This window comes from Rhododendron vialii, chromosome 2a (assembly GCF_030253575.1).
Source record: "Rhododendron vialii isolate Sample 1 chromosome 2a, ASM3025357v1".
Classification (NCBI taxonomy): Eukaryota; Viridiplantae; Streptophyta; class Magnoliopsida; order Ericales; family Ericaceae; genus Rhododendron; species Rhododendron vialii.
In genome coordinates this window covers 31,404,909-31,421,656 of record NC_080558.1, presented here as the reverse complement: position 1 = coordinate 31,421,656, position 16,748 = coordinate 31,404,909, and the positions used below count along the sequence as shown (strand labels likewise).

Genomic DNA, 16,748 nt, shown 5'->3' with positions numbered 1-16,748 from the left:
GTTGACCCAATTAGACCCAATTAATAAATGGGTTAAATGGGTTGGATCCATTCTAACCCAACTAATAAATAGATTGGGTTGGGTCTATTTTCTAGTAGGTGGGTTAGGGTTTATTAATGAGTTTGGGTTCAATTTGCCAGCCCTAATTAATACCTGCCTGATAGTTTTCCAACCTACGTGTGTATAATACAAGTACTGTAATTGACTGATTGCCCTTGTAGTTGGTAGTATTTAGCATATCAAATCAAAGAGTGGTATTGAAGTAAGGTGGTTAAGCGGTGGTTAGAGTTGGTTTAATCCACATTCATAATCAGTAGGGGTCCAATTTCCTGCGCAACACTGTTAGATGTATCCCAAGTTGAAGGAAATCTCACTCTAACTTTAAAAAGGGTTGCGACTTGATTTGGTTTTAGTTTTGAAGTAATGAATAGAGAGAGATATGAATAATAATTGAAAGAGAACTTATTGAGAACTATGCACAGAGAGAGGATTGAGTTTCTAGACCTAAACCGAACACAGTGAGCCGTCTCAACTTCTTAATCTTAATAATGCCTGCCTCTTGATATACTCATTCTTTTATGCAATCATTATTTGGGGGCAGCTATTCTAAAACAACATGCTTGTATAAAAAGGTCATTATGTCCCCCTCTCGTTCTCCTCTACGCCACACGGTTTACATTTAGTTTACTTATGCAACCCAATCAGTCTCCTGCTGAATCAAGACCACCCAACGCACCATCAATAGGCTGGGAAAAAAATGTTGATTATTCGAAAGCTAAGAAATGTGCTTTCCACTTAATAGACAATCAACTTTTAGCTCAACAGAAGCATCAACCTGTCATCCATTCTTTGTAAGGTTAGAGAAAAATGACCAAAACCGTAAAATATATGCTTTGCAAGGCTTGACAAAGATGATAAAAGCATAAAAATAGACTTCCAAACTTATACCATTACCCGAGGGCAAAAATAGCAAGTAGTGTCAGATACCATTTTGTCTCTCCTCCAATGCCGTAATGGGTGATGAGAGGCAGTTTCAAATCATCCTAGACCCATCAAATCAAAATGAAGTCAAGGCATGGGGTCCCATGAACCTCGAACTCACTTGTACAATGGAAATCCCAATCAGTGAATGAACATAAATTAATTTCTGGCTAGCAGCAAAAAGAGCCCCTCTACCTATCCAGTTGCCCAAATTATAACCCAAAAGACCCTGAACTTAAATTTATATCATTTGCACGTTTCTTCACAATTTTATCCTGCAGGGAATCGCAATCAACTCCATTACCACTCAATAAAAACAAAGTATCCAGAGAATTTTGTAGAAACAAGAGGACAATAAAGATGACAAGGCTGACTGAAAGATACAGAAAAGGAAACTGCAGATCACAAGATTCACAGATATCACAAGATATACACTACGAGAAAGTCCGTACTATCACATATCAGCAGATACATTGGATTCAAAACGCTAGTTGTCATCCTCAAGAACACTCCGTCGCCTCTGGATCTGAGATATTACAGCAGCACATGATAACAAAGGTAACATAAGATATAAGTCATGCAAGCAATATGCAAGGCTTGTGAGAGAGATGAGCAAAAGATTAGGACGTACTGTCACTTTTGTCTGTTTAGTTGTTTGGGTATTGATTTGTTCCAGCAGCGATATGAGCCTCTCTTCAGAAACCTGTACATAAAATGGTAATCAAGCACGTTGTTACAGTATTTTGTCGACAGTCCTAAAATGTGTGCGCGCATCAGAGAGAGAGAGAGAGAGTACGTGCTCCAAGAACTTTGCTAATCTCCAACATACCTTCTCACAATTTAGGAAACAAAAACATACCTTCTCAACTATCTGACCCATTTGAGCAGCTCTCAGTATAACATCTTCAACTCCTCTTGCTTTCTCAGGCTTAACCAAAGCAATTCGAGCAACTGAATAAATCAAATAATTGTTGAAGACAGGCATATGTCATAAGATTCATCATGCGAGTGAATTGAAACAAACCAACCCAAAAACTTTTGAAAGATGGCTGAAAAAAGGGTGCAACTTTGACTGTCATTAACTTGCTAAGTAAGATCCGCTGCAATACTCTGTTTTTCGAAGGTGCAAATATGTTGAATGCGTTCATGCCCAACCAATACAATTTTTTTTGAACAGACCCAGCCAATACAAATTGGAACTGCAAAAACTATAGGCATGCTTTTCTCTATCAAGTTATTCACACTCATCTCTATAAAAAACAATGTTTGAAAACCTTATGTTCAATGACCTAGACCTTCCAAAATGGACAATCATTTTATTTCAAAGACATCCTACAATAAACTAACAGACAATTATCCAATGGAGAATTGGGTTTTCATTTCTCAGATTTTTGCTTCTTTATGAACCTATAAAGGTTCCTATTCTTTGTCAAGCACAAGTACTCACTCTCTCAAACTCATTTTCTTAGAGTTTCAAATCAAACATCGAGGGTACTTGCTACTGTCTAACCATTTTTGTACTTGGTGGGCATTATAAATACAGGTCTATATGTAACTTAATTCACGGCCACACAAAACTAGTGTCCACAACACACCAAGAAGTGAAATTTCACCAATCCAGCCTGACAAACTTGGTTAACACAAATTAACCCGCTTTTGAGTAATCATGATTAGTGTTTGTTCATCAAAATTTGTTAATTGTTCTTAACCTTAACTAATTTTGCTCACCAAAACCAATCCAGTGAACCCTAATTAATCATGACCAATTTTAAAACAAAGCTCAAAACTTAGAAACGATAATATGAGTCACTTAAGCACCTTGATTACCGAATCAGAGATCATGAAACCATTTAAACATATAAATATTGCAAAGTCTTGGTGAAAAATGTGAACTATACTACATCAGTAATTTCTAGTTTTCAAGAGCATAATGGCATAATTGTGACAATCATATTGCACGCCAAAGTAAATATTGAATTAGTATAACTTAGAGCAATACCACATAAGCAAAATGATAGACAGGCATTAAAAGTAATACCTTGGGTATGTATAGCATCCCACCCGGAGAAAGTAAGAACTTCTACTTGAAGTTAAACCAATACTGAGTGGATGGACTTCTATTATGGTTTATGCTCCAATTGAGAAAGATAAAAGGGATGGAAGTATAAACATAGACCTTTTAGTGAGATAGACATGTGGCATCCTCATAAACCAGTTCGGTTTGTATCCTAACACTAATTATGCGTATACAAGGGGAAAATTAGCAGTTCGAAGATGAAAGACCGAACAAGTGGCAACCAATTCTTTCAACCTTATGCTAAGGCATGGGTGTTGTCTTAATGTGGAGGATGTGTGCTAAGGCATACATGTGAAGAGAGAAAAAAAAAGGTAAATAAAAGAGAAGAAAGTGAAAACAAGACAATGAAGCTAAAAATGAAGTAAATGGAGTGAGGAACAGAAAACAAGAGAAGAGCTAAGAGATGTTGAAAATGAAAAACTAAAAGTAAGGGTTAGAGAGAGTGAGAGAGAGGAGATGATGAGGAGGAGGAGGAATCAACCAAATAAGGACGACGAAGAAAGAAAAGAAACAAAGCGTAAGGTACATACTACATAAAGAAAGAGATTAATGAAAGAGAATAGAAAGAACAAAAAGAGACCGGGGTGAAGTTCATAGGGTTAAACTCAGTCTAAATTGAGAGGGAGCTGTGTTTTGAAAATGTCAAGGATCAAGGAGAACTATTTAGGTTTGGTACTTGTAAATTAGAAATCAACTTCCTGTTTAAGCGTTGATGGTGGTGGCTGCTGGATACATTGCAGTTTTACAGGGGATAGTATATTGCAACATAAAAATAGATTATTAATCAATATACAGCTCCTACTTAAACTTACGTCGTTCTCGCGCTTCTGATGACAGAATCTGACTAAGCATCATTTGCCTTTGTTCATCCGCATCCCTAGATCAAGCAACTATGTGAATAGTCCACATCAAAACAATTTAACAAAAAATGCTAATATGTATTTGCTATAGAAAGACGAAGAAAAAATTACGAAATTAGAGGCAGCCCCCATTTTTTAGGTTTGGTTTGATCCCAACCCTAAATATTGTTCCCAAACCTAGATAGGCTCAATTATGTTGCTTTTAATGACTTTTTTGCGCATGGTGACCTCTCTCTCTCTCTCTCTCTCTCTCAAAGCAAACCCACCATCTCTTTGGAACACGCCAGCTTTAATCAAGGTGGAACACGTCCAGCTATGGTGGCAGGTTAATCAAGGTGGAACACATCCAGCTATGGTGACTGAGAGCCCCACCACCAACACCTAGCGCCACATCGCCATCGCCATTGACTTCTTCGACGAGTTCATCTTCTCTACATTGCGTCGTCAAGTTTCCGATCGAGATCCGGCATCAGCTTCGTCTCAAAGGTGCCGTCGATTGTGAGGTTGTTGTTCCACCACTAGCCCAGCATGCTGTGGTCGGTGGCGGATTCCGTTTCAGTTCAAGAAGAAAATCTTCATTTACTCCGACGACTTTTCCGACCAACACAGCCAGGAGGAGGATCTCAGATCTCTACAAAGACTAGAGCCCGAGCCTCGACGTAAGCGAGTAGCCGTCCAGCTCGTTTTCCTCTCCCCCATTGCCACTACCTGTTCGATTTTTGCTAGTGCTTTCCGCAGCCGCCAGTGTTTTTGTTGCCGGTGGGTTTTTCCATTTTACTGTTTATGTTGGGTGAAAAATTCATACCTTAGTCGGGTGGACAAACTTAAAAATTGAAATTCCACGGGGCTCGTGTTCTACAGATAGATCAAGAGGTATGTAAGAAATAAAACGAAGAGCAAACAGTTGGTACAGTTGATAGATATACATATGTGTATATGCATATGAAGTAATTCATGTGGCTATATGGCGCATTTTTAGTGTCTTTTGGGGCTATGTGAACAGTGTGGTGAGACTATGTGAACTGTGTTGTGGGCTATGTGAATTGCATATGTGAACTATGTGAAGTGTGTGTGTTGAGGCTATGTGAACTGTGTAGAGGGCTATGTGAACTGCATATGGGAATTATATGAACTACACAGTTCACATATGTATTTTAGTAAGTATTGGGACTATGTGAACTATGTGAGTTGGGGCTATGTGAATTGTGTATTTTAATATGTGGTGAGGCTATGTGAATTGTGTATTTTCGGTTATGTGAACTGTGTGTATTGGGGCTATGTATGTGAATTGTGTATTTTCGGTTATGCGAACTGTGTGTATTGCGGCTATGTATCTGAATTGTGTGTTTTTGGTTATGTGAACTGTGCAGTGGGCTATGTGAACTGTGTGTATTGGGCCTATGTAAACTGTGTATTTTTCAATTCACATAGCCAATTATCATAGTCCAGTTCACATAGTCGGTTCACATAGCCAGTTCTCATAGCCAAGGATATTTTTGTCTGAATTAATATGGGACAAGACTATTTTAAAAAGATTGGGTAGAAATAATATTTTCAGGGTTGGGATGAAACCAAAGCTAAGAACAGGGAGCAGCCTCTAAAAACCCCAAAAAAGTTCTCATGTTATGTGATGTTACTGTTAGATCTAAGAGGGCTACCTTTTCGCTTCTTCCTGGGCTTTCTGTTTATCAGTGTTTTGCGAATTTCCCTGCTTGGAAGTAAGACCCACACAAAATAGTAAGATCATAATAAGTGCAAACCAAATGGAGTTGGTCCAATAATGTCAATACATATGTGCGTGCTCAACAAGATGATCACTCACCACACCATTCTGAGCCATAAGCTCTTGCATTCTCCTTTGCCTGATAGCTTCCAATTCAGGGTCAGCCTATAATATGACCACAGTGATGCTTAAACTCCAAAATGACATTCGAACGAAAAACTAGATCCTTTCGCAGAATTGTTGAATGTTCATGACAAAGAGGTAATGTAATGTATCATCAATCTAGGCGTCAAAGCTACCAGGGTATATAAGAAGCATAGACTCAAGTACGGGAATGGATGGAAAAAGGGAAAATGAAAGAAAATAAGAAGTAAATTTGGTTATTTCCCATCTAGCAAAGCAAAAACTAAGAGCTTGTGGTAAACCATAACGACTTACAAAAGGAAAAGATATTAATTCACATTTATGAAAAATTAGTCAACAAATCCTCACATACTTCCATTAGGTTATCTGAAGAAACAGTGTTACCGAACAAGATGTGACGATTAACGAACAGGATTTGTGACTAGTGATTAGGAGAAAAGAAACTAGCAAAAGCCAACCGAACAATCAAAACAACTTCAACCACACAATTGGAGGGGTTCGATTTGAAACCCTAGTCTCAACAGATATGTCGAGATGACCATGTAGCTTTACACATGAACTCATACGTCTGTTTACATACATTTGTGTGTGTATATAAATACATATATATGTAGAGAGAGAGAGAGAGAGAGAGAGAGAAGAGGGGTTACCATTTTGCTTCAGTCGGAATTGAAGTCTCTAACAGAGAGAGTAAGAGTAAAGGGAAACACTACTGAACCAAAGCGTTGGAGAAACGCGAGCAGCCGGATCAGATGTGCACGCAGTAAGTGGGGATTGAATCAGCTGTTTTGAATATTCTGTAGCACAATAATTTTGCAACCACACACAAACACTTATTACACAAACTCACAAAGGGGTAGATCCAGTGTGTATGGGGCCCATCTTAATTTGTGTATAAGTATTTGTTTGTAAATGTGTGGTTGTAACATTGTTGTTCAAATAGGATAATCAAATTTGAATAATCAGAAGTTATCACATCAATTTTGAATATTTATTTAAAAGATTTCTAAGGATAGCATGTAGAAATTCACAATAGCTTAATCAAAATTGTATAATCAAAACTTGTAACATCACTTTTCAAATTACAAAAAACTAAAAATTGTGAATATAGAAAATAACTTTTCAAAAAAAAGTTTTCAAATTAATAAAAATTATTTATTAGAAATAGAAAATAGTTTTTGAAAAAAAACAAGTTTTTTAAAAAATAGTTGTAAATTTTTTTTGTGTGTAACTACAGTTTTTGAAAAAATAGTTTTTATATAAGAAATGATTTTGAAAAAAAAAACAGCTTTTCAAAAAAAAGAACAATTTCTTTGTATAAGAACTCTTTTAGAAAAATAGTTAAAAAATAATTTTTGGGGGAAAATACTATTTTTAAAAGGGAACTGATTTTCACACTCTTTTTTTATATCCACACTATTTTTTTTCTTTTAGCAAAAAAATGCATACACTTTCAACACTAAAAAACCAAAACAAAAAAGAAGTGTGGTTATCAAAAGGGGAGTGCGAAAATCACTCCCCTTTTAAAAAAAAAAATTTCAGAAAAATATTTTTTTTGAAAACATTGTTGAGAGAGAGTGAGAGAGAGGGGGAGGGAAGAAAAGGGAAGGGAGAGAAGATTTTTGTACAACGATGAATGTATTTGATTGAGAATATATGTGGTTCACTAAATTTGGTTATTGGCAAAAGGTTGTTATTGGGAAAAGTTTTGGTTATCAAAAGCCCAAAATTTGATTATTTCTAAAAAGATTGCTAAGTTTGATTATATCATTGTAAGTCATATTTTGCACAAACATTGTTAACTTTAAAAACCTATTACTTTTGATTATATCATTGTAGATAGCCTAACATAACTTCACTAGAGACTCTGTAAAATCTGGTTGGATATAATAAATAATAATAATCTAAAATCAAGTAAATTAGCAATTAGTGGTAGTCACTGCAATTATTTACCATTTTGATGGTCTCAAGACTTTAAATCACCAAAAATATGGTAAGAAACAAAAATTAAGGGTCATTCTATTAGCAACCCACTATTTAAGGTTATGGGTTCCGATGTCAACATTAAATCACGAAAGGAACCTCTAACAGTTCTTATCGTACAATTGAAACCCAAATCCCTATAGATGGAAGTCCTAACACCTCACCCTCCCATTTCTCTTCCGGTCCGCCTTATATTGAACTCATTCTACCAAAATCGTATGGAGTTCACAGCCCTAAAAACCCTAACCCTTGAGAAAAATTGCAAGAGATATTCAAACAAACTGGCGACTGGCTGGAATCTGAGGTGAGATTATCTATAATTGTCACCTCTCTCCAAGCCGAAATGAAATCATTTGGAATCAATATCGACTACTCTGAGCTGCAAGCAAACTTATTCAGCTCAAGGATGTTCATGAATCCTCGTGGCTCACAATAAGGTAATAGGTTCTCAAGATGAAGGGGTACAAATCCTAAATGTTGGATTCAAGCCATCACAACCATCTCTTATTCCAGATCGACATATACCCTTTTTCGAAGGGGATTCAACCGAGGGTGACTACAATGAAGACATTCGTCCTCCTTCTCTAAAGTCTGTACAAAACCCTAGTCGCGTACATTCAAAATCTAAAGATTGGGCTTCTCTTTTTCAGTCTCAGGGTCCTTCAAAATTGATGAAGCTAGACCACTATCTTGAATTTCGAAAGGGCAAAAGAGCAGTTGTTGAGATTGGCAAAGAAATTTTGAATGAAAGGAGCTGGGGTCATTGCCTTGTTGGGCATTTTCGTGACGGTAAGATACCATTCGCTCTTCTCAGTTCTACAGCTCATAATGTTTGGGATAATCATGGCATTAACTCTGTTAAACAGGTTGGTTCAAGGTTCATCTTTTAATTCAAGGATGAAGCTTTTAAAATTAGCGCTCTGGAAAATGGATCTTATTTCCCCCCCCACCCCGTAGATATCTAATTTTTAAAGATTGGCAGCGTATGATGGTTCCCACCCTCGAACATCCATCTACAATACTAGCTTGGATCAAACTCCATAAGCTACCCCTTGAATTTTGGACCGCAAAAAGTTTCAGTAGTATTGCTAGCACCATTGGCAAACCACTGCATGTTGATAAGGATACAGAAAAGAGGAATTGCCTTGACTATGCTGGTGTGTGTGTTGAAATTCATGCTCGTGTGTGTTGAAATTGATGCTAGGTCTAAACTACTAGATGGCATTCAAGTCATTGTGAATGGAGAATCTGTAGTGGTGGCCATTGGAGAAGAGGTAATAATTAGAGGGGGCATTGTGTGAGGTTTCAACTCCTTCTTAACTCAACAAAAATGGCATAGGTCATAACTCATTTGAAAACTTATTATGTGCATCTGACAAATCAAGTGGTTTTAATGTGTTTCAAAAGACACCATGAGATTACTTTGAAACCTTTAAGGATCGTTTTCAACACTTAACATTATCGGAGTATTCCATGGCAGCAAATCAGCAAAAGTGAAGACATTTTAAAAAATGTGACCTGTCCTAAGGTGCCTATGTATCTCAAAAGAGAATCAAGCCCTCGGAGTTCATGCTTTCAATTCAAGGAAATTGATATTTCGAAAGAGATTCACATTTCATGCAAAGTGCGACAAGTTGGTCCAACACAATGACAAATAAAATTGCTTCAAAGAGAAAACAAACTTAAGAATCAAACCCCATAATCTTAATACTCAAATTTCAAGAGGAAGCAAACACGGGCCGAAATAGTGGCCAAAGTAACTAGCAAGATTCTCACAAAAAAAGACCGACTCAGAACTTCAAGCTAAGACGTGACATATTTAGCTACCGCTGCTGAATGATTAAACTTGGTTGGATCAATTTTTCCTTGATCAATGAGATCTTGTACTGCATTCCTGAAAGCGTGCCACATTGCGATAGTCTCCACCCTTCTATGCAAGGTTACAAAAATTTGGTTGCAATTGCTTCATATCACCTTTTGATTTCAAAATGTAGAATGTATCTTCTAGATTCATTCTAAGAAGGACAAATTCCCTCTTTTGCCTTTGATTGAAATAAGATCCCACCAAATTAATGTTGCTAGCACTACTGAGGTTGATGCTTGCTTTCATTTTACTTTTGTCAATAAGTCCTTGGTTTAGGTCATCTTCGATTCACACTCTGGTGGAAATGGTCTGCAAGTGAATTTGCTTCGCATGTTGTGGCTGTAGATGTTTCATCGCCCTTCTAGCTTGATTTTTCTCGGTGGGATGAGTCTCCATTTAAATTGCTTTTGTCATCCACCTAGTAGGGGCAGATGGAAGTGGAGCTTGTGGAGGACTTCATTGCAAATTATAAACAATGGTAGCGAGGGCAGCCAATAATTTGGGTAGCTCATCAACTTTAGCAGTTAAAAATTCAATTTTCTCGTAAGTCATTACTATCATGTCTAAGACCAAATTTCAAATCTAAGAGAAGCAAAAACCTAGTCATGCTTGTGGGCTCCTCGACCGGTGTGCCCTCGAGAGTTGCCACCCAGATTTTTGAGATGGATGATCCGAGAAATCGAGAACTTGTTGTGGGCTCCTCGACCGGTGTGCCCTCGAGAGTTGCCACCCAGATTTTTGAGATGGATGATCCGAGAAATCGAGAACTTGTTTGAAAAAGGCTTTTGGTCATAGCAAAAACGTTGAGACTTTGGGTTCGGGGGCCATGTTATGAATGGGGAAGGTTTTGTCAAAAAGCACCCAATTCGCCCAATAAAAATCGGTCTCTACAAAGCATTTTCAAAAAGGGAAAACTTTGAATATCCTTTGGGAAATCAAACTCTTTAATAAACAAGGGGAAAGAGACATGGGAAGATATATCACATCGGCGTGCCCGTGGTGCTTGCTGTACAGAAATGACGAGAGAATGATGTTGTGAAAGATGAAAGAACTAATCAGCAAACTATCCAGATCACATCATTCCCCTCACGGCTTACCATAATGCCGCGCATGGCTTTATGATACGTTGTGCGATGTCTCCTTCTTGCTATCAGGCTATCAACAATACTCAGAATAACGCCTGCTGCACCATATATCCCGCACGACGATTTTAAAGACATTAAGCAATATATAACTTATGATTCGTCTTAGAATAACACCATTCCTTCAATCCATGAAAATAAGACAACCTTTTGATTCATTTGATCGCTTGGAACTATCAAGAAAACTTCATTTAGAGAGCGAGACATGGCTTGTAGATATGGTCTCATTTTGAAATGCACCGATGACGGTATTCCAGTAATATAAATAGTCCTGACAAGGAATGGCCATAATCCAGACAGTTTGGATAAATAAACGATAAATAGTAAAACACCGTGCGCCTGAACATACTACACCATGCAATGCATCAGAACACCGTGCGGTGTGGTATGTCCAGTGTAGTGATCATTTTAATTTCTGAAAATGATTTTTAAGTTAGTACTCAACCCAAAAGAGGTCAAGCCTGACTGTAGAAAAAGTCCCCTCAGGGCCAAGACAGGGCCTAGCCCAAGGGAACTTGCTTTTTACCTTTGATCTTGAGCTTGAACGAAGGTGGACGGTTGTAGATGAAAGCGTATGGATGTGTGGGTATATGCGGTTTGTTGGATATTTAGATTTGGGGGAGGGGAAGGGGGGGTCTCGAAGTTAGGAAGAGACTGGGTTTTGAAGGTGAGGAGAAAAATGGAATGTTTTGAGAAAAGAAACGCCCGGAGAATGTTTTTAGAGCAACTTTCTCTTGGCTTAAAAATAGAGAAGGGATGTAAAGGCAAGGTGAGAGAGAGAGAGAGAGAGAGAGAGAGAGAGAGAGAGAGAGAGAGAGAGATTAGGGGCCCCTTTCACTTGAGCGGAGGGGTGTCTTTATAGGCAAGAGCCAAGAATTTCAATTCAAAATAGGGGAGGTGTATTCTGGGCGAGCTGGAAGTGCTTTTTCAGCTAAGCCGTTTTGTAGCTGTAGCTCGAGTGAGCGTGGCCGATAGCTTTCTGAGCCAGTTAGAACTTTTCTAAAATGCCGTGCGGTTTACTTCATGACCTCATGTAGTGTAATGAATGTCATTGTACCGTGCGGTGTAGAAGTGTGTCATACGATGTTCCAGGTTCAATCCTGGGCCTTTTGGGCTTTATTGGGTTTTTAGGCTTTATTGGGCTTTATTCCTCATTCAAGCTCTTAAAGGTATTGTTCCCTTTATTTCATCATCGAGGCATTTAAAGATCTTTCAAGGTCTGGATTGGGGTGTCTATAGTAGTCCCTCTTTAACGGAACTCAAATACCATTGGTTGGTACGAGTGACGCTTAAAGAATAGGCATCCTAATCTATTACTCTAAAGTCTTTAAAAAGAAACCAAAATGCACGAAAATCGAAATACATTCAAATGGTTAATGATGGTCACACTCATGGAGCTGCCTACGTACCTTACATGTAGGGATTAGACCAACATAGTTCAATTGGGACAATGTAAGCAAAATGAGTCCCGGAGGACTAACTGTGAAAGCAAATATTAATCTTGAGAAGATTGAGTGCCTGTAGTGCCAAGTGTTGTAAAATCTTCTAAAACTAGAAGTAAGTGCAAATAGCAGCATAAGTTCGAGACAAGCCCTCGAAGGGCGAAAAATTCAAGACGAGCCATCAGCGGGCAAAATTTGAGACGAGCCCTCAGGGGGCAAAATTCGCGGTGAGACGAGCCCTTGAAGGGCGAAAAATTCATAGTGAGTTTCGAAGGATGAAAATACTGCAAGTCCCGGGGGACAAAAATTCAATGAATCCTGGAGGACGAAAATGCGACAAGTCTCAGAGGACGAAAATTCGACGAGTCCTTGAGAACGAAAATAATCCTTTTGACCAAGGCACGACATTTTATTGGATTTTTAATGCAAAGTGGCCGGAATATATCATTCCCAAGGATGATATTGGTGTCTGGCTCAAAGAAATCCCAAGGAAAAAAAATGATTTAATCCTGTGGAATCATAATGCCGTGCGGTTGAGCATGACACTGCGTGGTTTTTCAACTTCCCATGCAACTCTTCGATTTTCGAGAATAGTCAGCTGGTTTAAGGGTGCCCATTAATATAGGCACTCCCTTTCGATGGCTAACGTCCCTTTAAAAGGAGGGTGGTGCCTCATTCCATGCATCACCAACAAAATTCTCTTAAGCCTCTTCATATCCCTTCTACACTTTCAAGAGCAGGTTATTCCTGAAGCCTTTCAAGAACGAGCATGGCGGACAATAGCCTTGTGGCACACATGATTTCTTTCGAGGCAGAGATGGCCTTTTACCGAGAGGAGATCGAGCAACTCAATGCACAAATTGCAAGGTTGACAAGCACGATCCTGAGTTTGCGCCGGGGCGCGAGTCCGATGATACTGCGGAGGATTCTGAGGGGAATCTGAATGGTTTCGACGACCGTTCGGATGGAGCAAACGACGCTTCCGGTGAGGGGAGTGACTGAGGACGAGGATGAAGAAGAAAAAGGAGGGGCAGTAGAATTTTCTTTTCCTTTTCTTTTTTTTTTTTTGTGTTTTTATTTTTTATTTTTATTTTTTTGAGTGTAATGAAATCCCCGGGGTTGCCCCGGGTTCATGAATGAAATGAAAGTCCCATTTCCTTCATACCTGCCTGTTTTCATCATTTTCGAATAAACTCAAACAAACCAAACATCACAACCTCGAATGCCAAGAAACTGTTCAAATTCAAACTGTCTGAGATAGAAATAATGCTGCGCGGGGCTATCGAATGGCACACATCATACCAAATCCAGTTTGATTCTTGAAAAATGCACTATCAAATAGGCACGAGGCCCAAAAGTGAATTTTAGGAATCTAAATAATCTTTGAATAGGGCTCAGGACCCAAGAATTCTTCATGCTAAGTTGATATGCCGTACGTGCGTCCCGGAATGCCGTGCAGCGCTACGGGTTTTGAACCTGGTCCAAATTCGATTCCAAACGAACCGGTTCAAGGGGTATAAATGGGTGAGGCGTACACAGTACGCCCCACCATTTGAAATCTCGTGCCCCTCTATCTTCTCTCTACCCTCTCAGCTCTCTCTCTCTCACTCTCACTCTCTCTCACAACATCTCTCTCTCTCCCGATCATCTCGTCTTTCTCTCTATCGGCTTCCTCTCTCTTTACATTGTGATCATGTATAATATTGTCGTACCCGTTGGTGATCAACCACCAAGGGTCGAGGTTACACTGCCCCCGGTCCTTCCGGAGAGTGACACGGTGATCAGGGAGGTTCGGGAGACTCCGGGGGCTTCGGGTTCGGCGCCCATGGCCGAGGAGGCCAAGGCCTTGGCGACTGCCACGGGGGGTAGCAACGGTGGTGATGGAGGGGCGATCAATGGTGTCAAAGTCCTGGAGAGCTCAGGTGCAATGGTGCCAAGAATTGAGGAAGGAGCTACGGGCCAATTGGGGGCTGCGGGAGGTTTAGAGGAGAGGCCCACGGAGGCCCACGGTGGTGGTGGTTTGGAGAGGGCAGCGGAGGAGATGAAGGTCTCTGCCGTGAGACGGCCTCGGGCCGACTTAGGGAAGGACCTCGTTGTCGAGGAGGAGCCAATGGAGGAGCAGGAGACGCCAACGATGTTTGTAGGTAGTGGCGAAGGTGCAGGGTCGTCACGGCCCATCGGTGTGGGGGACTTTCTAGATACGGCGTCCCTTGCGGACTTGGTTGAGACCCTACGGGGGGTACCTGGGCTGGCAAAGGCTTTGCTCGAGTCTCGTGAGAGAGAGGTTTAGGCCGAGCTAGAGACCGGAGCAACGGAGGGTCCGTAGGGTGAAGAGGAGACTAAGGGTGAGGTAGTCCCTCGGAGGAGTGTTGTGGACGAGCTGACAGCGGCCTTTAAGGGTCGAAAGGCTTACAACAAGGCGACCTACGTGCCCTTCCAGCACGTAGTGATGCCTTCTCGTTTGGACGCTTACAGGTCGGAGAGGCCTATGTACGACGAGTCCTTGATCCCGAGGGACCCACAGCAGCACCTTTCTTTGCGACGAGATGAAGTATACTTTCAACATTTGCATTTTAATTCCAATGCATCATGTTTTCATTCCCTCACTTTGAATATTACACCTGTTTGTTGAAAATTGTCAATTTACTGCAACAGGCAATTATGATCTCGTGCTACAATGGTGCGGCTGACGTGCCAAAGTTCTGGGGGAGGCTCCCGAGGGAGGTGAGGGAGATAATGAGGGAAGCGGGGTTTGGAGAGTTCATCAGTATCCTGACACGGGCGAGCAACGATCGCCAGGTGGTGAGGGCTCTTGCCAAGAGGTGGTGGGACACGACAAATTCGTTCCACTTAACCTTTGGTGAGATGATGGTGACACCATTGGACTTTTTGGCGATCACCGGTCTGAGGGTCGGAGAGGACCCTATCCCCTACGATGCCATGACGGGGGGGGGGGAGTGCTGAGTTTCAAAAGTTTGCTGCTGGGGTATGTACTGAGAGCGAAAAAGGAGGATGCCCAATATGCTAAGCTTTTGGACTTTTGGAAGGAGCCCCCGAAGGGAAAAGTGGATGAGGAGCAAATGGCGAGGTGCTTTTTGTTGTACGTACTTGGTGCGTCCCTGTTTCCTAACAGGTGCAATTGGGTACACCTTTCTTTACTGCCGCATTGAGGAATGTTGGGGAGATAGCTCGTTTCGACTAGGGCGGTGCAGCTTTGGGGGCATGCTACACCTTGATGGGGTCTCTTTCCCAAGGAATAGGGAAGAGCCTCGGCGGCTACTGGAGGGTCTGGGAGGTATACCCCTAAACTTCTCTTGTGGATAGTTAACTTTCCTTTTGTATACCTTGTGCTAACTCTTGATGCTTTGATTTACAGCTTTGGATGTACAAGGTCCTTGGTATGTACCCTCCGGAGACCTCGTGTCCTAACGACGCGATACTTCCTTGAGCCCTGCGTTGGTCGAAGGACTATCAAGTAGTGAAGAAGGGAAAGAGCGATTTGAATGCCTACAGCCTCTTTTTGGACGAGCTACGTCCCAATCAGGTATCCATGTTTCCTCGATTTCTCAATTAACGCTCCTTGCGCACTTCAATCGAATAATATCCTAATGTACATTTCTGATTGCAAGTGCACTGGCACATCTGGGACCGCTTTGACGTCCCTTACGTGGCTAGGAGCAGAGAGGTGGCAAGGGGAAGAGTACTCTTGGAGTCCCCTTATGGATGGCAGTGGTACCTAGGTGATTGGGTGTCACGCTAGTCACTGAGGCTGGACTCCTTCTTAGTCCCTGGTCTGCTCCCTCCTTTCGTGCAGAGAACGAGTGAGCACACGTTTGGGGAGATTGAGTGGCTCACACAGCCGGATCCTGAGCTGGAGTTGCTCTTTCAGATAGGTGCTGACTATGCCAAGTACCAGGCTTGGTACTTGATGAAGGGTTTTGGGATTCGTGCTGTTTGGGAGGCACAACAGCGTGCGAGTGGTGGTAGAGGCGGTAGAGGTGGAAGAGCAAGCTGTGGTGATGGCACGGCTCAGAGCAGGGGCACTTTGCCTGCTCTTTCTTGGACAGTGGATGTGGTATCTGCTCAAGGAGTCCTTGGTTTAATGGAGGTCCCACGTCCAGTAGTCGATCCTCCGGAATTTCTCGTCGAGGTATAATCATGTTTCCATCTCTTTCCATACCTACTTTCCCTTATGCATATTTTGATTGACTTTCTTATTGAGCAGGTGACTCTGGAGTATGCTCGGGAAATGGCAGCGGCCATGTTAGGCTTGGAGCAATTAGTACGGTTGTATGCCATGGGCCATGCGCCACCGGTACTACCTCGCGTGGGGGGAACGATGGTATACTTTCATGTTCCAACTACTTGCTAAGCCCGTATTGCTTTTATGAATTGTTATACGAATGCCAATGCTTTTGCAGGCTAGAGGAGGGGCTTCTCGGGGTTTGCATTAGAAGTCTGTGCGCATGCCCGCCCCACAGGCTTCTGTTGCAAGTACTCGGGAAGAGCGACCCTCGAAGAGACAGAGGCAT

The 16,748-nt window shown here is 41.2% G+C and overlaps 1 protein-coding gene across 4 annotated transcripts; it reads right to left on the bottom strand.

Moving 5' to 3' along the window:
• Window positions 1-1,196: 1,196 nt before the first annotated feature.
• Window positions 1,197-6,597, bottom strand: LOC131315908 (uncharacterized). 4 transcript variants are annotated; one of them, XM_058345139.1, is made up of 8 exons: window positions 6,436-6,597; window positions 5,741-5,806; window positions 5,577-5,629; window positions 3,871-3,935; window positions 1,841-1,932; window positions 1,613-1,684; window positions 1,434-1,507; window positions 1,197-1,256 (listed from the first exon to the last, which is right to left on the bottom strand). In XM_058345139.1, exons 1-7 carry the CDS (start codon window positions 6,436-6,438, stop codon window positions 1,469-1,471), a joined length of 390 nt encoding a protein of 129 aa, XP_058201122.1. In that variant the 5' UTR covers window positions 6,439-6,597; the 3' UTR covers window positions 1,197-1,256; window positions 1,434-1,468. The 4 variants fall into 4 exon arrangements, with proteins under 4 accessions (XP_058201122.1, XP_058201124.1, XP_058201121.1 ...); XM_058345141.1 differs by having other exon boundaries at window positions 5,577-5,626; window positions 6,436-6,596; XM_058345138.1 differs by lacking the exon at window positions 1,197-1,256 and having other exon boundaries at window positions 1,258-1,507.
• Between the last annotated feature and the right edge of the window lie 10,151 nt (window positions 6,598-16,748).